We start from the raw sequence: 20,790 nt of genomic DNA, 5'->3' as shown, positions 1-20,790 counted from the left end.
TTTATAATCAATGTTTAAGTGCTTAAGAAAAAGTCGTTTTAAGACAGACATGTGTATGCTGTCAAGGGACCAGAAGCTCCAGGCAGGTTTGTGTGGCACAGGTCCTGGCTGGCGGGTGATGACAAATAAAGGGCAGATCCAAGCTGATTAAAATAACAAGAAGGGCTGGAATGATGGCTTAGCAGGTAAGGTGTTTGGCTGTAAAGCCAAAGGACCTCAGTTCAGTTCCCCAGGACCCACATAAGCCAGATGCACAAGGAGGCACATGTGTCTGGAGTTGGTTTACAGTGGCTAGAGGTCCTGGCATGCCCATTCTCTCTCTCCATCTTTCTATCTCTCAAATAAAGTAAGTTAAAAAAAAAAAAAAAAAAAAAGTCCAGGACTTAGCACTGTATGAGTCACCTGTACCACATCTATAAGGGTTCAAGGATAGGAGTTAGGATAAACATATCAAGGAACATTGCAGAGATGGTAGTAGAAAGAATATCAGTGCTGCTCTTACTGCAAACCAGAGAACTGGCTCTACAAAGAAGAGAATGGTAGACACTGAGGAGACTCAAAACTCATCAAAGGGCTGAAGAGATGGCTTAGTGGTTAAGCCACTTGCCTACAAAGCCAAAGGACCCAGGTTCAATTCCCAAGGACCCACCACATAAGCCAGATGCACAACGTGGCACATGCAAATAGAGTTCATATGCAGCAGCTGGAGCTCCTGACATGCCCATTCTCTCTCCCTCCCTCTCATGTAAATATTTCTTTCAAAAAAAAAAAAAACTCATTGAAGTAGAAAATAAGAGGCTGCAGAGAGCTCAAGACTACAGAAGATTTCTACCATGCCATCCAAGACTCAGGAAACATTGCCAAAGAGGGGGAATGGAAAGAATGTAAGAACCGCAGGGGTATATGGGCATACTTTGGGTGCTATCCTCCCAATATGAACCAACTGGTACACTTATAAAACCACAGTGGCTACCAAACCCCCACAAGACCACCACAGGTCTGAGCCCATCAACATTCTGACATGGTGGACAAAGGAAAGGAAGGAAGCATGAGCCAGGCGTGGTGGCACACGCCATCCCAGCACTTGGGAGCAGAGGTAGGAGGGTCGCCAGGAATTTGAGGCCACCCTGAGAATACATAGTGAATACATAGTCAGTCTGAGCTAGACTGAGACCCTACCTCAGAAAAAAAAAGAGAGAGAGAGAGAGAGAGAAGAAAAGAAGGGAAGGGGAGGGGAGGGGAGAAGAGGGGAGGGGAGGGGAGGGGAGGGGAGGGGAGGGGAGGGGAGGGGAGGGGAGGGGAGGGGAGGGGAGGGGAGGGGAAGGGAAGGGAAGGAGAGGAAAGGAAAAGAAAAGAAAAGAAAAGAAAAGAAAAGAAAAGAAAAGAAAAGAAAAGAAAAGAAAAGAAAAGAAAAGAAAAGAAAGAAGATACTCAACAGTGGACACTGTAAGCCTTATACTTGGCCAGCCAGGCCAAATGAGCCAACAGGTGCAATAGTGGCATGTCTGTTATTGGGGAAACCAACTGCCCTCTAATTGGACTGGAGGCCTGCCCCATGGGAAAGAATACATCCCTGATACTGAAAACGTAAAACAGAGGTAGTCATGAGCCCTAGGGGTGTAATGCCTGCTATTGTCTGGCTAAATGTATATACTATGCTTATCAAACTGCCCAGTAAGCACTTCTGTTAATGTTCACACCCTTATATTAATGCTACTCTCACTTTTGGTACAGAATCTTCTCTTTCAGATGGCAGTGACCTTGGGACGACTCAGAAGGTATCATGGTGATGGAAAGAAATGACTGCAGTACTCAGCACTGAAACATCTCTATCACTCCTTCCAAGGCTCAGGGTCTAATGCAGAAGAGGTGGCGGAAAGAATGTAAGAGCCAAAGGAAGGGCAGGACTCCATACAACATGCTCCCTCCAGACACAAAATGGCCTGTATATCCATGGCCTCACAGTGCCTGACACTACCTGCATAAGACCATTATAAGAGGAGAAAAAGACCATGACATCAAAAATAAAAAAGAGACTGATTGAGATGGGGAGGGAATATGATGGAAAATGGAGTTTCAAAGGGGAAAGTGGGGGAAGGGAAGGTATTACTATGGGGTTTTTTTATAATCATGGAAGTTGTTAATAAAAATAAATAAGCCAGGCGTGGTGGCACAAGCCTTTAATCCCAGCACTCGGGAGGCAGAGGTAGGAGGATTGCCATGAGTTCAAGGCCACCCTGAGATGACAGAGTTAATTCCAGGTCAGCCTGGACCAGAGTGAGACCCTACCTCAAAAAAAACAAAAACAAACAAACAAAAACTAAACAATAAAAATAAATAAATAAATTTTTAAAAAGGCAGTGGGGCCAGGGATATTGCTCAATTGGTAGCTTGCTTGCCTAGTAATCTTGAAGTCCTGGGTTCAATCCCAAATACTGGGTAAATCTGGTGGGGTAGTAGTACATGCCTATAATCCCAATACTGAAGAAGTTGAGAGGCTATAGGATCAAGACTTCAAGATCATCCTCAGGTACACAGAGGAAAAGGGTGAGGGGAAGGTTGGTGTGATGGCTCACACCTTTAATCCCAGCACTTAGGAGGCAGAGGTAGGAGGATTGCTGTGAGTTCAAGGCCACCCAGAGACTACAGAGTGAATTCCAGGTCTGCCTAGGCTACAGTGAGATCCTACCTCGAAAAAACAAAAAAAAGGGGGGGGGGGAGGAGAAGTTGAAGGGAGAATAGGAAGAATAATTATCAGCACTTACATTCCTTTTTTTCTTTTTTTTTTTTTTTGGTTTTTCAAGGTAGGGTCTTGCTCTAGCCCAGGCTGACTTGGAATTTGCTATACAGTCTCAGGGTAACCTCAAACTCACAACAATCCTCTTACCTCTACCTTCCAAGTGCTGGGATTAAAGACATGTACCACCACACCCAGCCTACATTCTTTTGTTTAAAATCTTATTTATTTATTCATTTATAAGTAGAGACAGAATGGGATGCCAGGGCCTGTAGCTACTGCAAACAAACTCCAGATATATGTGCCACTTTCTATATCTGGTTTTATATGGGTACTGGGGAATCAAACCCAGGTTGTTAGGCTTTGCAGGCAAGCACCTTAACCACTGAGTCATATTTCTGGCCCAGCAATTACATTCTTAAACGAAAAAAAAAAATGATTAATGTTAATGACTGTCTCATTCCATTAATCAGAAAGACATTTTTAGTATTTAATAACAGAATATTTATGAAATATTTACTCAATTTTATATTACTACTAATTATAATATTAACTCAACCCAAAAGAAAAGTGGTTTTCTTCTTTAACACTTAAAAATGTTTGATCAAGCCAGGTGGTGGTGGTGCATGCCTTTAATTCCAGCACTTGGGATACACAGGTAGGAGGATTGCCGTGAGTTCAAGGCCACCCTGAGACTACATAGCGAATTCCAGGTCAGCTTGGGCTAGAGTGAGGCCTTACCTTGAAAAGCTAAAAAAAAAATAAATAAATAAATAAAATTGATCAAAGGGTAAAAAATCCAAAATTTCTCTTAAAAAGAAAAAGCTACAGAGCAGGGTGTGGTGGCACACACCTTTAATCCAAGCACTTAGGAGGAAGAGGTAGGAGGATAGCCATGAGCTCAAGGCCACCCTAAGACTATGTAATGAATTCCAGGTCAGCCTAGGCTAGGGTGAAACCCTACCTCAAAAAATTTAAATTAAAAAAACAGCTACAGATGTGTACACAAACGAATTCTCAACAGGACAAGTAAATACAAAGAAAAGTCTAGAAATACACTGAAAATGAATTAGAAAAAGTTGGCTCAGGATGACTTCAAACACTACTAAGGTGTGGAAGGCCCAAAAGACTACCACAGAGAAGTTCTGCCTTCTCTATTTCATGGTCAAGAGCACAGACTAGTGCTACTATCAGCTTTAGTCACAGAAGCTTCATTTTACACTGGGAGATCATCACTACAGAGACTCAAACTAGTCAAAATGCTGAGAATAAGTGATTGTTAAGGGCTCATTCAGCCTTAAATGGATGATCTAGAATAGCAAGGCTCAAGAAACATTACAGAAAAGAGGGCAGAAAGAATTTAAGAGCCAGAGGTTGGGGGTGGGGATGGTTTGATTCAGGTGTCCCCCATAAACTCAGGTGTTCTGAATGCTAGCTCCCCAGCTGATGGATATTTGGGAATTAATGCCTCCTGGATGGAGTGTATTGTTGGGGGCGGGCTTATGGATTTTATAGCCAGTTTCCCCATGCCAGTGTTTGGCACACCCTCCTGTTGCTATTGTCCACCTTATGTTGGCCAGGGGGTGATGTCCACTCTCTGCTCATGCCATCATTTTCCCCTGCCATCGTGGAGCTTCCCCTCAAGCCTGTAAGCCAAAATAAATCTCTTTTTCCCAGAAGCTGCTCTTGGCTGGGTGATTTCTACCAGCAATGTGAACCTGACTGCAACAGGAAGGAATGCTGTGGAAACTGTCCTTTGAGTATGACAGGTGTCACACTCATGAACACACAACAGCAGTTCCAGCACCAAACCTGCATAAGATTGGGCTTGTCAACAGTCCATTGTGGATGGTAGAGGGGCTCGTGAAGGCCCCCTTTTTTGAGGTACTAATATGGAAGACAGAAACATTTTCTTCAGTGGTTTAACCACTGGTAAGTTGGCTCTGCTCTGGTAAATAATCCCCAACCCATGCTGACAAAAGCAACCCTAATTTAAACTCAATAAGATACCAAAAGAAGAGGAACATGAAAGTGAAACTAGTTAGGAAGAAGGGCTCAGTGGGAGTAGAAGAGGGACAAGAAAAGGTAATGGGGTAAATGTTATCAAAACATATTATACACATGTAAAAAAAAAGTCAATAAGATATTTTCAAAAGGGACATGTTTGGGCTGGAGAGATGGCTTAGCGGTTAAGCGCTTGCCTGTGAAGCCTAAGGACCCCAGTTCGAGGCTCGGTTCCCCAGGTCCCACGTTAGCCAGATGCACAAGGGGGCGCACGCGTCTGGAGTTCGTTTGCAGAGGCTGGAAGCCCTGGCGCGCCCATTCTCTCTCTCTTCCTCTATCTGTCTTTCTCTCTGTGTCTGTCACTCTCAAATAAATAAATTAAAAAAAAAAAGGGACATGTTTTATCTCAATAATAATAACCCTGGGCTAGAGAGGTGACTCAGCAGCTAAGACACTTGCCTGCAAAGCCTAAGAACCGGAGTGCCCACCTAAGCCAGAGGTACAAGGAGGTGCACGCGTCTGGAGTTTACGTGTAGTGGTTGGGGCCCTGGCATGCCCATTCTCTACCTGCCTGCCCCACCCCCACTAGCCCTGGATAGCCTTCCAAATCACTCATACGCACACACACGCACGCACACATGCAACTAGCCTAACATGAAACTTGCAGTGATCCTTCTATCTTCTAGATCCAGGAATTACAAGGGTGTGACACCATTTCAGGGCCTAAATTACTTTAAAACCACACATCTTTACATTTATAAAAAGCTATCAAAATACTACTCTAAGCAAAGGGTGATGCGCACCTGGAATCCCAGTGTTCAGGGGGCCAAAGCAGGACTGCCATGTGATCACAGCCAGACTAGAACACAAACAGGTTCAAGACAAACCTGGGCGAAACCATACCTCAAAACAAAATAAGGCTGGAGGGATGGCTTAGCCATTAAGACACTTGCTGCAAAGCCAAAGGACTCAGGTCAATTCCCCAGGGTCCATGTAACCCAAATGCACAGGGGCGACGTGTCTGGAGTTCGTTTGCAGAGGCTGAAGGCCCTGGCACGCCCATTCTCTCCCTCCCTCCCTCTCTACACACACATGTGCGCCTTTTTCTTTCTCTCAAATAAATTTTTTAATTAAGTTATAAAAATACATAAATATATGTGTACATGTATGTATATTGTACAAAAAGAGGAATAACATATTCACGTTCTAGTAACAAAATTTATCAACAGATTTAATAAACTGTTATATGGGGATGAATAAAATCAAGGTATGTAACCTCCATATGTAACAATATCACAATGAAACCCATTATTTTAAACCAGGAATAGTGGCACATGCCTACAATCCCAGTATGCAGCATTCAGGAGGTGGATGCAGGAAGATTGGAAAGTTCAAAATTCTAGGTCCACTTGGGATACATAACACTCAAAAATAAGTAAATACACACAAATGAAAAGGGACAAAAGTAATTTTCAAACTTACCCCTAGGGCACTTTTATCCATGACTTTTATAGCTACCATTTCTCCAGTGAGGATATGGCAGGCAAGTTTGACCTTTGCAAAGCCACCTAAGTACAGGAAAATGTACAATAAAGGACAAGGAAAGACTCAAGCACAAACACCTTCTCATACACTTCCAAGGCTGCATCAAGGCATGGTTTCCTGGAGGTTTGTGGCTCCTTCTGCTGTCACTTTCAATGCTAGCCACACCTCCAGTTTCCTTTCATTCAGTGTTTCTAGACGAAGATTTTTGTCTCTACCATGATAGCATTTATCTCATTTTGTGATCAGGTGAAAAACAGCATTTACACTTTAGAATTATGCTCTATGATTAACAGTGCAATTAAATCTGCTTTATAATGAACAAGCTAGAACACAATATGAAGCTGCTGAAACTGAGGACAGATGACAGATTATATAAAACTTTCATCAGTTCTAAAACTGTGAAGGTAAGACTTTATGTTTTAAAACTGGACCAAATGTTGAACAAATATCTGTATTTAGACATCTTAAAGGTATGTTCCAAACATTTCCAAAAAGAAGCTCCTAGTATTCTCTTTCAAGGCCTTCCCCATTTCAATAAGAAGCAACTGTTTTCCCCAGTCCTTGGGCACAAATCCTGGAATCACCCTTGGCCCTCCTCTTTCTCCAGCACCCCATACCTAACCCATCAACAGTCCCATTGGCTCACCTTGGGGAAATCAAGAGAGCAATTTTCCTGAGAGAAAGAGGGTCAATACTGGCTTTACCTGAGCATATATGACTATACTGATGTAAAACCCCACTGAGATCTGGACACTTGCAAACCTGACTGTTATCGTTCAACTCAACCAATAGCTCACTGCCTGCAACGCCATCCTTCCTATCCACACCACCACCATCGATTCCTAACACCTCTGTACATCTGTCCTTGCCCTTGCCCATTCAACCTCTTCAGCATCAAGTAGCCAGAATAACTCTAAGAAAACAATGTTCAGATCACACCTTGGCTCAAAACTTGCCAATCACTTTTATTTACATTAAAAGGTAAAGTCCATAACCAGGCATGGTGACATAAGCCTTTAATCCCAGAGCTTGGGAGGCAGAGGCAAGAGGATTGCCGAAGAATTCGGGGCCACCCTGAGATTACATTGAGAATTCTAGGTCAGCCTGAGCTAGTATGAGACCCTACCTCAGAAAACAAATAAACAAAAAAAGCCCTTCTGCCTCTTTCTTTCTTTCTCTCTCTCTCTCAGGCCCTGGTGTACCCATTCTCTCTCTCTGCATCTTTCTCTTTCTCTCTCAAATAAATAAAAATAAAAATCTTTTTTTTTTTAGAAAAAAGGGCTGGAGAGATGGTTTAGCAGTTAAGGTGCTTCCCTGTGAAGCCTAAGGACTCAAGTTCAATTCCCCAGTATCCACATAAGCCAGATACATAAGGTGGTGCATGCATCTGGAATTTGTTTGCAGTGGCTAAAGGCCCTGGTATGCCCATTCTCTCTGTCTCTCTCAAACAAAAATAAAATAAAATCTTTTTTAAAAGTGAAGTCTGGGCTGGAGAGATGGCTTAGCAGATAAGGTGTTTGCCTACAAAGCCAAAGAACCTCAGTTCGATTCCCTAGGACCCACACAGGCCAGATGCACAAGGGGGCGCATGCATCTGGAGTTCATTTGTGGTGGCTGGGGGCCCTGGCACACCCATTCTCTCTCTCCCTCTCTCTGTTTCTTTCTCTCTCCCAAATAAATAAATAAAAATAAAATTAAAGCCGGGCGTGGTGGCGCACGCCTTTAATCCCAGCACTCGGGAGGCAGAGGTAGGAGGATTGTCGTGAGTTCTAGGCCACACTGAGACTCCACAGTGAATTCCAGGACAGCCTGGGCTAGAGTGAGACCCTACCTCGAGAAAAAAAAAAAAAAAAAAAAAAAATCACAAAAATAAAGTTAAAAAAAAAAGTAAAGTCCTTGCAAGACCTACAAGGCATCTCCTATTATCTCTACCCTTTTCTTGCTGAGCTTACTAAAAGAGGAAGAAAAACCTCAAAACATGTAAGTTAGGCTAAAAAGCTCAGGACCACTCAAATAAACTATACTCTGATTCCAAGAAAAAAATTAACAATTACCTGTCCCAATAGTTTCATATAATTCATAGTATTTGAGAAGTTCATCATAATCATTCATAGTCCACCACGAAGTTCATTCAAAATAACAAAAAGATGCTGTAAGACAGAAAAAATAGTACATGACCAATAAAAACATTACTAGATTAATACCTCCATTTGTAAATACAAATAAGCTTTAGGCATATAACTGACAGTAGAAAAATTAATTAGTGATATGAAAAAAAAAAACGGATTCCTACTTCTCACCATACATACAAACAGATCATATCAGGGTGGTGGCACACACTTGTAAGACAATCACTTGGAAGTTGGAGACAGGAGGATAAGGTCAAGGTCATCCTCACCTACACAGAGTTCAAGGCCAGCCTGTATAAGTCCCTATCTCTAACAAAGAAAAAAAAAAAAAAAAAAAGCTACGTGTGGTGGCACACGCCTTTAATCCCAGCACTCGGAGGCAGAGGTAGGAGGATTGCCATGAGTTCGAGGCCACCCTGAGGCTCCATAATGAATTCCAGGTTAGCCTGGGCTAGAGTGAGACCCTACCTCGAAAAAAAAAAAAAAAAAAAGACAACAAACTTTTTAAAGAATATGGTCATGTGCCGGGCGTGGTGGCGCACACCTTTAATCCCAGCACTCGGGAGGCAGAGGTAGGAGGATCACCAAGAGTTCGAAGCCACCCTGAGACTCCATGGCGAATTCCAGGTCAGCCTGAGCCAGAGTGAGACCCTACCTCGAAAAACCAAAAAAAAAAAGAATATGGTCATGATTTTAGGACAGGAAATTGTCTTTTAAGTAATGTGTTAATCATTTTAAAAATGAGCATGAGGACTGTTGAGATAGCTCAGTTGATAAAATGTTTGCCATGTAAACAAGAGGACCTGAGTTCAATCCCCAGCACCCTTGTAAAATGCTGGTCATGGTGACAGGCACCTGTAATCCGAGTGCGGTGGAGGTGGGGACAGGAGGACCCCTTGAGTAGTCAGTCTAATCTAATTGGTGAGTTCCAGCCCAATAAAAGATCCTGTCTCAAAAAACGTGATCAGTGTTCCCAAGGAACAACATGCTAGTGTGTCTTCCGGTCTCCAAATGTACCTACACATGTGCGTGCACGCGCACACACACATACACACACACACACAAATCTCTGCATATACACATGTATCCAAGCATGCACACATGCACAAAAAGCAGAGCTGGGCGCACTGCTGGTTTTCTGTCATCCCTGCACTCAGGAAATGGAGGAAAGAGGACTGAATATAGTTCCAGGCCAGCCTGGGCTATAAAGCAAGAAGGATAGCATAACACTGCCTTAAAAAATTAAGAAATAAGCCGGGCATGGTGGTGCACACCTTTAATCCCAGCACTTGGGAAGCAATCACCATGAGTTCGAGGCCACCCTGAGACTACATAGTGAATTCCAGGTCAGCCTGAGCTAGAGTGAGACCCTACCTTGAAAAAAAAAAAAAATTCAGAAATAGAAAAAAGAAAGACCACAAATGTGTAAGAAGACCTTTGCAGTACAAATAACAAATGTGTATACAGAATATATAAATTTAATACAACAATATGAAGATACAATAGAAAATTAAGCAAATGATGTCAAAACCATTTTTACCAATAGTCTGGAGACTGAAGCAGGAGGAATTCAAGCTCAAGCAATAGCCAGTCTGGCTATTAACTCTCACAATAACAAAATGAAACAAGGGGTGGCAAAAAGAATGTAAGATCCAAAGGAAGGGAAGGAGTGCTTACAATACTGTCTTCCAGACACCAAGATGCCTTGGTGTTCATGACCTCACTGTACCTGACACGACCTGCACAAGACCTGGGTAACAGGAGGGAAAGAATGACATCAAAATAGAAGAGAGACTAGTTGGAAAGAAGAAGGGTTTCACGTGAGGATTTGGGAAAGAGAAAACAGAGGGTGATGAGAGGGGATTATGATCATAGTATACTGTTTATATTTATGCAAGTTATCAATAAAAAACGTTCGAGAGTCCGGGCATGGTGGCCCATGCCTTTAAACCCAGCACTCAGGAGGCGGAGGTAGGAGGATCTTTGTGAGTTCAAGGCCAGCCTGGGACTACATAGTGAATTACAAGTGATCTGGGCTAGACAGAGTGAGAACCTACCTCAAAAAAAAAAAAAAAATACATGCATACATACATATATATTTACACTTATTTTATAGGTATGTATGTATACACACACACACACACACACACACACACACACACACACACACACACACACATATATATGTATATGCATATATAAATATAAAAGTTTTAGTTTTAACGAGATGGCTCGGCAGTTAAAGGCATTTGTGTGCAAATCCCACAGACAGTTAGATTTCTCAGTGCCACATAAAGCCAGATGCACAAAGTGGTGCAAGCATCTGGAATTCATTTGCAGTCTCTCTCTCTTTCTCTCTCTCTCTCTCTGCTTACAAAAAAAATGTTTTTAAGTAATCTATTTTTTAATATTTTATTTATTTACTTGAGAGAAGGCAAAAGAGGCAGAGGAGGGAGAATGGGTGCACCAGAGTATCCAGCCACTAAAGACACATGTACCACCTTGTGCAGCTGGCTTATGTGGATCCTGGGGAAACAAAGCTGGATCCTTTGGCTTTGCATGCAAGTATCTTAACTGCTGAGCCATCTCTTCAGCCCAAAAATATTTTTTAAAAAGGCTTTAAAAGAGCCAAGCATGGTGGCACATACCTTTAATCTCAGCACTCAGGAGGCAGAGGTTGAAGGATCACCATGAGTTCAAGACCACCCTGAAACTACGTAGTGAATTCCAGGTAAGCCTAGACTAGAGCAAGACCTTACCTTGAAAAACACAACAAAACAAAAAAAATCAAAAGGTTTAAAAAAAAAAAGAAAAAGAAAAAGAACAAAGACCAAGACATGGTGCATGGTGCAATCTGCTATAAAAAGTAAACTAGCAAGGCAGGGGAGGTGGCATAAATCTGTAACCCCAGCTCATCTTTTTCTTTTAAATATTTTATTAATTTATTTGACAGAGAAAGAGCAGAGAGAGAAAGAATGGGCATGCTAGGGACTCCAGCCACTGCAAATGAACTCCAGACACACGCACCCCCTTGTGCATCTGGCTAACGTGGTCCTGGGAATCAAACCTAGGTCCTTTGGCCTTGCAGGCAAACACCTTAACCGCTAAGCCATCCCTCCAGCAACCCCCCCCCCCCCCGCACAGCTTTTGACTCACAAGAGTGCCTATGCCATACCACCAGTACCACCTCATAATTAACTTTTTAGACTTCTCCCAAGTAACATTTAAACTTTTTTTCTCTCTTTTTTTTTTTTTTTTTGGTTTTTCAAGGTAGGGTCTCACTCTAGCCCAGCCTGACCTGGAATTCACTATGGAGTCTCAGGGTGGCCTCGAACTCACAGCAATCCTCCTACCTCTGCCTCCCGAGTGCCGGGCTCCCCCAGCAGGTAGTGCTGAGGAAGGACCAGGCCCACTGATTCCTCCCAAGGGGTTAAGGAGGATGAGTGTCTATGGCTCAGAACCTCTCCTAGTCACCGGAGAAAAACCACAGAGTCGGGAGTCTTGTCGAAGCAGGAACTCACTTTATTGTTACAGGCAGATGTCTATATAATGTTGAGAATGAAGGCAGGAATCTCAGGAAAGGATGAGGTGTGAGGGCCAATAGCACATCACGACTTTTGAAATGACTGGTTCTAAGCGCGTGCAGGAACTCTAACTTTCTTGCAGAAGTAGCAGGCCAGAGGCAATTTGGCACCCTGCTGAGTCAAAGCTGGCCAGAGACAGGTCCCCAAACTTTAGCTAGGCTCACAAAGTTCCACTAGGCCTTGCATCCGGGCCTCTCAAAGCCCAACATCTCCCCCTTTTGTTTTTGTAAGCACAGTGGAAAACATGGCCCCTGTCTTAGGTTGTCCCCCTCTGGGGATCTTACCCATCACTGGGTACCTACCATGTATCCAGATTGTTGAGAATCCACTCCATGACCTGTCTTAGGTTGTCCCAGCCTGTCTAAGATCTTACCCACCATTGGTCAGATGGAGGGCAGAGGAGGGACACTCATATGAGGACAGTCAGTCATAAGAGGAACTTGTCTCCTGAGTAGAAAGCCTAAGATAATGTATTGTGACCTGATGAAGTTTTATTGCCTCTAGCCGTTGGTGAATAAATTGGGTAATCTTATTAATTAACAAGGCCCGACAGTGAGAAGGAGGGGCCCAAGTAGAGGGGGAAGGTAGGGTAAGAAGCCATGTAAGCCTGTCCACAGCGGGTTGTCCTGGAGGTCCTGCCGCCTCCTCTCCAAGTCTTCCTGGAGCCTCTTAATCTTGTCCTGGACAATTCCCGATTTATTGGCATAAAAGCAGCATTTTTCCTGTAAAAACAAGCATATGCCTCCCTTTTCGGCCGTTGGTAGGTCTAGTCCCCTCCTGTTTTGTAGGACTACCTCAGCCAGGGAACCTAGCTGTTGTTGGAGATCAAGGATAGTGTTAGACACGGCTTTTATGTCACTATCAACTGGAGAGAGAGCTTTCAGTGGAGAAGAACTGCCATACCCATCCCAGATGTTCTGGTGGCCATGCCTGTGGTTATTCCCATCCCAATGAGTAAAGGTATCATTTGTACAGCTCTCTTAGGTCTCCCTCCAATATAATCAAAAGAGGGCAGAGGGAGGGCCTCATTTCCAGGAATGATATCTTCATATGGGATTAAGGTGGCTGGGGCACAAAGGCCCATCCAATTGGTAGGCAGAAAGTCATAGGCCATACTGCTTCCACAAACCATTCCAGAAAGCGGGCAGCTTTGAGCACTGGGTTCAGTTGGGTTAAAAGTACAGAAGGAAGGATGAATGTATCCCACATCTATACTGGAATTATTAGGGGAAGGTGGAGCCCAAATTCAAGTTCCAGAAGGAGACATTGGGAAAAGCTGGACGGGGATGGGGAAGGTGGCTGAGCTATTTTTTAAGGTCACATGGGCAACTGTATTTGTATTATTGGTGATTACTACAAGCAGCCGGGGAGGCCCAGATCAGAGGCAAAGCCAGCAATCCTCCACAAGGGAGGGAGTTGTTTGGTTTAGCAGGGTGAAGACCATTTTAGGAATAGTCCTGGGCGGGGGGGAGAAGCACTCCCTGGAGAAGTGATTGTCAACATCCCCTTGTTGGGACAAATATTTTAGGTCTCTCGCTGGTACCCAAATGGGTCTTTTTTCATCTTGAGGAAAGACACATCCAAACCCTCTTCCTGCTATGTGGACCGAGTCTGGTCCTCTCCAGGGCCCAGCCAATGGGTCCCTCCATCTTACCCAGATAGAACTGTAGGTAACGGATGAGGACCAATGTTTTTGTAAAGGGGATAATTGTTTATCTTCTTTAGAAAAATTTAAAATATTAGGGTAATGCCTTTTTTAGTTGGTTGTGTGGGGGTAAGGATTCCCCCTTTTGTTTTTGTAATTGAGACTTGAGAGTCTGATTATATCTTTCAACAATAGCCTGGCCCCAGGGGTTGTATGGGATGCCTGTAGAATGTGAGATTTTCCAGGTCTGGAGAAAAATCTGCAAAGGCCTTGCTTCCAAAGCAGGGGCCATTATGTTTTAATTTGGTCAGGTAGTCCAAGGGTGGCAAAGCATTGAAGCATATGGCTAATAGCACGTTTAGATTTTTCCCAGGCATGTGCTGATGCCCAAAAGGCATGGGAGAAAGTATCATCTGACAAGAAGATATATTTAAGTTTTCCAAAGGGGGAATAATGAATAATATCTATTTGCCAAAGATGGTTGGGGTGAAGGCCTGAGGGTTACTCCTGGAAGGTGGGGAACCTGGAGGAAGGGTTGGCAAGACTTGCATGTCCTAATAATCTTTTTAAGATCTTTATTTGGCATTTGGGGGAATTTTTGTTTAAGGCCTCTCCAGTTGGTGTGGGTTAGTGAATGAAATTGAATAGCCTCTGAGACAGTGTGACAGTGAGCTGCAGAGGCCAATTGATCAGCCAAGCTGTTTCCTTCGGACAGGAAACCTGGTAAGTTTTGATGGCCTCGAAGGTGTTGTATGAAGATAAGGTGGACTCTCTGTTTGAGTAGGGTGTGAGTCTGGATCATTAAGGGGGATATAGGGCTGGAATCAAGTCTAATGTGAGCTTCAATGAGATTGGGCAATAGATTTGCCACATACAGGCAGTCAGAAAATAAGTTGAACGGCTCTTGAATGGTATCCAGGGCCAGAACAACTGCAAAAAGCTCTTTGTACTGTGCTGATCCCTCTATTTCCTGAGAGATAAGCTTGATGGGCTCAGGTTTGACCCCTAATTTAATGGGGGGGATACACTACCAGGGAAGCCTCCAGCATCCCCCATCTGTAAAGGCAATGAGGAAGTCATGATTGGGTTGAGGTAGGAAAAGCCTGGGGGGTCTCCACTCCAGCCTAGAGAAGGAGCTCATCCACTTATAAGGGCCATAATGGCAGTCTATGGTACCCAGGAACCCTTCAAGTGCCATAGCGACTCTTATATTATTTCTTTGGAGCCAACTGAAATCAGTTATCTTATATGTGGTAATGATGGAGTGAGGCTCAATACCAAAGTCGTCTAATGGCAGTTTCCCTTCCTTTAATGATACAATCAGCTACTTGGTAACTTAAAGAGTAATTCTGGGTCTAAGGCCAGGGACCAGAGGGACAGTCCAATGGGCTCTGATGGTCTCTTTCCCTTTATTTAACGGGGCTGGGGGTGGCCCCGGGAGGAGTTTAAAGGCTTTCCCTGTATGTCAAACTTCGACCGACACGCCCTAGCCCAATGAAACCCCTTCTTGCATTTAGGGCAGTGGGTGCAAGGGGGGTTGGTCATCCCCCCAGAGGGTGGGGGAGGCTTTGTCTTGTTGGGGCACTCCTTTTTAAAATGGCCCTCGCCCCCGCACCCAAAACATGTTAGTTTTTTAGAATTTAACTGTAATGCGCAGATCATAGTAGCCAAATCAGGCTGTATACTATCTTTTCCTTTTTCCTCTGTCTTTTGTTTTTGTTTGGCTGGTCGTGGAGGGAAGCAGCCCTTAAGGGCCGAGATCGTAGGGAGGACCCCTAAGGGGGGTTTCTGACCCTTCTCCACATGTGCCCGATGAACAAGGGCCTCTACCCTATCCCAAGTGTCCCAATCAAAGAGATTTCCTTCTGGCAGCCATGGCGCCAGCTTAAGAAGGCAATCCCAGGTCTGTTGAGCCTGATTATCAGTCAAATCAAGCCCTCTACTCTTTAGGAGTGCCCTGAGAGATTCTAAGGCAGGATTGGATTTAGAGGTAGATTGTCCCATATTATAAAGTCGAGAGAGAAATGTCCATAAAATTAGGGCAATAGCAACCCATAGACACACGAGTACAATACACACACAAGGACCAAAAAGATAGGTAAACATGCTGTAGAATTAAGTTCAGATTTAGATCCGTGACGGCCAGACGAGTCTGTGTCCTTAGGGAACAGTTCAATGATACCAAACAAGGTGCAGATGGGAGCAGGTCTCCCCAGCAGATTTGCTTCGTCTTCCGGGACAGAGCCCTCAAATGAGGGGGCAATATGCTTTGAGTCTCCTCCAAGTCTGTCCACACGGTGTGTCCGCCAGGGATGTCTGACCCGTTCAGAAATACAAAAGCCACAGATGCAGCTTGCCAGCGAACCAAAAGTGAAAGGAAAGAGAAAGGGAACGAAGATATGCTGACAAGCAAGTACAGGTTGTAGAAGCAAAGGTCAGCACATTAGATATGAAGACCGACTCATAATTTATGGGGGTACACTCACCCGCAGACCGATTGGCCCGTCAGTGTTCTTCCGTCGGAGAGATGCCTCACACGTTGGGCGCCAGTCTGCCGGGCTCACCGGCAGGTAGGGCTGTAGGAGAGCCGGTCTCGCTGGTCTCTTCCTGGGCTGAGCAGGATGGTGAGTGTCGTCAACTCAGAACCTCTCCTAGTCACCAGAGAAAAACCACACTGAGTCAGGAGAAGCAGGATCTCAGTTTATTGTTACAGGCAGTTGCCTATATAATTCTGAGAACGAAGGCAGGGATCTCAGGAAAGGATGCAGTGTAAGGGCCAATAGCATATCACGACTTTTGAAATCTTTTGAAATGATTGGTTCTAAGCACGCACAGGAACTCTAACTTCTTTGCAGAAGTAGCAGGCCAGAGGCAATTTGGTGCCCTGCTGAGTCAGCTGGCCAGAGACAGGTCCCCAAACTTTAGCTAGGCTCATGAAGTTCCACTAGGCCTCACATCCGGGCTTCTCAAGGCCCAACACCCGAGTGCTGGGATTAAAGGCGTGCGCCACCACTCCCAGCAACTTTTAAACTTTTTTTAAGTTCATATAAGTGGACTGACATAAACCAAGGTAAAAATAAAACAATGCACCTCCTTTTCTCTGTCAACCCTCTATCCTCAAATCTTTCAGGATACTAATATGAACATAGATTATTCTTTCTGTCATAGACAAGGAACATGATTTTTAGTCACTGTATTTGGAAATTAATACTTTCATCTCCTAATAACAACTTGTACTTTACTTCTACATGTTGTGGATACAAAGCTGGTTCTAAATATTCTTAGGTGTCCTGTTTATCAAGAGCACAGATTTGGTCCAGGTGTAGCCGTGCATACCTTTAATCCCAGCACTGGGAGGGAGAGGTAGAAGGATTGCTGTGAGTTCAAAGCCAGCCTGAGACTACATAGTGAATTCCAGGTCAGCCTGGCCTACAGTGAGACTCTACCTCAATAATAATAATAAAAGATTTTAAAAAGTGGGGGGGGGGTGCTGGAGAGATGGCTTAGCAGTTAAGGCGCTTGCCTGTGAAACCTAAGGACCCATGTTCAATTCCCCAGGACCCACGAAAGCCAGATATACATGGTGGCACATGTATCTGGAGTTCATTTGTAGTGGCTAGAGACCCTGGAGTGCCCATTCTCTCCCCCCACCCCTACCTCTTTGCCTCTCTCTCACTCAAATAAATAAATAAAATAGTGTAAAAAAAAAAAAACACAGATTTGTGATTGGAGAAGTTAACTATATTATCAGTCAGTATGGGAGACATATCAACTATGAACAAGAAAGGAGACCCCAGTCAGACACTTGAGTGTCTTTCTGGGTGTGATTATAAATAGAAGAAATTGGAGAATATGAAGCTGAAATCTGAAAGTTCTCTGAGGAAACAAGGAGTTGGTTAGTTACCTGAAGGAGATTTTTGCTTAAGCTTAGTAGAAACAAACTGAGGGCAGGTTATTAAAAAGCATTGTGTTATTTGGGCCATGTTATCACTTCCTACAAAATACATTTTATGTTCATATGTTAATACTACTCTCACTTTTGGCTAGAGAAGCTTTGCTCTTCAGATGGTGGTAATAAGAGAGACTCAAAATTCATCAAAGGGCTGAGAAATGACAGTGTTTAGCATGAAGACATCTTATTACACCCTCCAAGACTCAGGGGCCATTGCAGAAGTTGGTGGTAGAAATGATGTAAGAGCCAAAGGAGAGGAGTGTTTTTAAATACTGTCTTCCAGACACAAAGTGGCAGTTGCATTCATCACCTCACAGAGGTTGATGTTACCTGTACAAGACCTGCAAAATAAAAGTTAAAACAAAACACAACAAAATGAAGACCTCAAAAGAGAAGAGGGACTAGTTGAAAGGAGCAGTTCAGTGGAGGGGGGCTAAGAGGAAGGACAAAAGAGGGTGATGGGAAGGGATTATGATTGGGGTACGTTGTATATATGAATGGAAGCTGTCAATAAAAACTTTAGGCTGGGGCTGGAGAAATGGCTCAGCAGTTAAAGACACTGGAGTGTAAAGCCTGACAGCCTGGGTTTGATTCCCCAGTACCCACAACATAAAGCCAGATGCACCAAGTGGCGGATGCATATGGAGTCCATTTGCAGTGGCAAGAGGCCCAGTCAGGCCTGTTCTCATTCGCCTTCTCTCCTTACAAATCAATAAATAAAAATATTTTTTTAGGGCTAGAGAGATGGCTTAGTGGTTAAGCGCTTGCCTGTGAAGCCTAAGGACCCTGGGTGTGATGCTCAATTCCCCAGTACCCACATAAGCCAGATGCACAAGGTGGCACATGCATCTGGAGTTCATTTGCAGTGGCTGGAGGCCCTGGCGCTCCCATATTCATCCTCCCTCTCCCCCCCCCCCCCCCCCCCCCCCCCGTCTCTCTCCTGAGCACACACTCTCACTCTCTTCCTGTCACTTGCAATTAAATAAGTAAAAATTTAAAAATTAATATACATGTATATATTAAACTTAGGGTTGGAGAGATTGCTCAGTGGTTAAAGGCCCTTGCTAGCAAATCCTAACAGCCTGGGTTCAAGTCCCCCACTATCCACCTAAAGCCAAATGCAGAGTGATTCATGTGTATGGAGTTCATGTGCAGTGGCACAAAGACCTGTAATGTCCATACTCTGTCTCTCTCTCAAGTAAATAAGTAAAAATATATTGTTAAAACTAGATGTCCCTCAACAGATGAGTGGATAATGAAGATGTGGTACATTTATACAATGGAGTTATACTCAGCGGTAAAGAAAAATGAAGTTATGATATTTGCAGAAAAATGGATGGACCTGGAAAGGATTATACTAAGTCAGGTAACCCAGGCCCAGAAAGCCAAGCGCCACATGTTCTCTCTCATATGTGGATCCTAGCTACAGATGACTGGGCTTCTGTGTGAGAATGAAAATACTTAGTAGCAGAGGCCAGTAAGTTGAAAAGGAGACATAAAGGGTGGAGAAAGGAAGGGAGGAGGATACTTAATAGGTTGATATTGTATATATGTAATTACAATGATTGTAATGGGGAGGTAATATGATGGAGAATGGAATTTCAAATGGGAAAGTGTGGGGGTGGGGAGGGAGGGAATTACCATGGGATATACTTTATAATCATGGAAAATGTTAATAAAAATTTAAAAAAAAAAGAAGAAATGAAAAAAAAAAAGTTTAAAACGCAGTTATCTTGTCCTGTCTTCTTCCTAATAGCAATGTCAAAGGAGAATATAAAATGGCTTAGAAGGTGGCCTGAGTACAGCTCAGCACAGTACTGTCTTCCCTTGCAAAGATTTCTGGGAAAACCAACGATGAGGCATTCATTCCTAAAGGCAATTAGAAATAAATCTGCCCATCCAGTTGATCCACAGTAGTTATGCAGGAAGGACAGATCCACTAGTACCCATGAAGGTAAAATAAGGCTTTTCTGATTTCTCCCACACCCAGTAATAAACAGAAATCAAAACCTGAACAAAAGGTAGGAATTATTCAGTCACCTCTGCTACCCGTTCCCTCTCCCGACTACACTAATCACACCAAAGGCAAGCAAGAACAATTACTACTATCTCGCTCCAGCCTGCCTGACAGCTGTAACCTTGCTGCTCCCTTTACTGCTACAGCCTTTCATGCATCCTTATAACGTGAGCCTCTGAAGCCATTTCCTCTGAGGTGTAAGGAGAAAATCTAGATTCTGAGAAAAGGGGAGATCACAGTTTCCCTATTAAATGATATATCTCAGTAAACTGAGTTGTAGGAATATAAGTAACTCAAAATCCTTCTTGGAATTTCTTTCCCGGACACAGTTAGGGTCACTGAAACAGGATTGGGAATTCATATTTATCACAGGCTTCGCGGATGTCAAATGTTCTACCGAACCTCAGCGACGCCGTGAGAGGGACACAGTGGCTCCCGCCTGCATTCCCAGTACTGAGCAGATTGAAGAGAGAAGATAGAGAGTTCAAGGCTAGTCTGGGCCACAACGCGAGTTCGAGACCAACCTGGACCACAAGAGAGCCTGTCTTAAAGCCACCACCACCTATCATCGTCACAGAGGAGAAAACCCGTGGTCGGAAAAACTAGAATCTCACGGAGGGACCAGGGATCGTGGGCCGGGGCCGGGTCTCGGGGAACGCCGCCTCCAAGGACGCAGGAGAAAGCCCAGTTCCAGCGCCCGCTGCCCGAGACCACTCGGCGCACACGCCGGCCTCGCCCGCGACTGCTCAGGGCAGGCGGGAGAACTGACCTGTGAGGCAGAGGGCCGGGCGGAGCGGCGCCGGACACAGGACCCCAGCGAAGCCGCAGGCGCAAGCTGTCCCTGGGAATCTTTCGGGTCGCAAAGTTCTGGAGACTTCCGCGCGCCAAGAGACTCAAACCTCCCGGGCCGGAAGAGGCGCGGCGCCCCGAAGCCACGAGCGGAGCTCTGGGAGGCGGGGCCAGGGCTGGTGCGTGCTCCGAGGGGGCGGGGAGGGGGAGGGGGCGGAGCCAGGGCTGGTGCGTGCGCAGAGGGGGCGGGGCCAGGACTGGTGTGTGCGCCGAGGGGGCGGGGAGGGGCGGTGGGCGGAGCCAGGGCTGGTGCTTGCGCTGGGGGGCGGGAGCCAGGACTAGTGCGTGCGCCGAGGGGGCGGGGAGCGGTGGGCGGAGCCAGGGCTGG

At 44.6% G+C, this 20,790-nt stretch overlaps 1 protein-coding gene across 3 annotated transcripts in view; it reads right to left on the bottom strand.

The window, feature by feature from the left end:
• The window catches only part of Melk (maternal embryonic leucine zipper kinase), a 101,490-nt gene extending 80,965 nt beyond the window's left edge, over window positions 1-20,525 (bottom strand). For 2 of the 3 annotated variants that reach the window (XM_045141583.1, XM_045141584.1), the window contains exons 1-4: window positions 20,383-20,525; window positions 16,131-16,295; window positions 8,341-8,436; window positions 6,224-6,309 (exon numbers count right to left, since the gene is read on the bottom strand). In XM_045141583.1, coding sequence (XP_044997518.1) covers window positions 6,224-6,309; window positions 8,341-8,398 — 144 coding nt within the window. In that variant the 5' untranslated portion in view covers window positions 8,399-8,436; window positions 16,131-16,295; window positions 20,383-20,525. The remainder of the gene's footprint in view (window positions 1-6,223; window positions 6,310-8,340; window positions 8,437-16,130; window positions 16,296-20,382) is intronic. The other variant, XM_045141585.1, reaches the window with a different exon arrangement.
• Window positions 20,526-20,790: the final 265 nt, after the last annotated feature.

The sequence above is a fragment of the Jaculus jaculus genome, chromosome 1, assembly GCF_020740685.1.
Source record: "Jaculus jaculus isolate mJacJac1 chromosome 1, mJacJac1.mat.Y.cur, whole genome shotgun sequence".
In the NCBI taxonomy this organism is placed as follows: domain Eukaryota; kingdom Metazoa; phylum Chordata; class Mammalia; order Rodentia; family Dipodidae; genus Jaculus; species Jaculus jaculus.
This window is presented reverse-complemented; position numbering and strand designations above follow the sequence as displayed.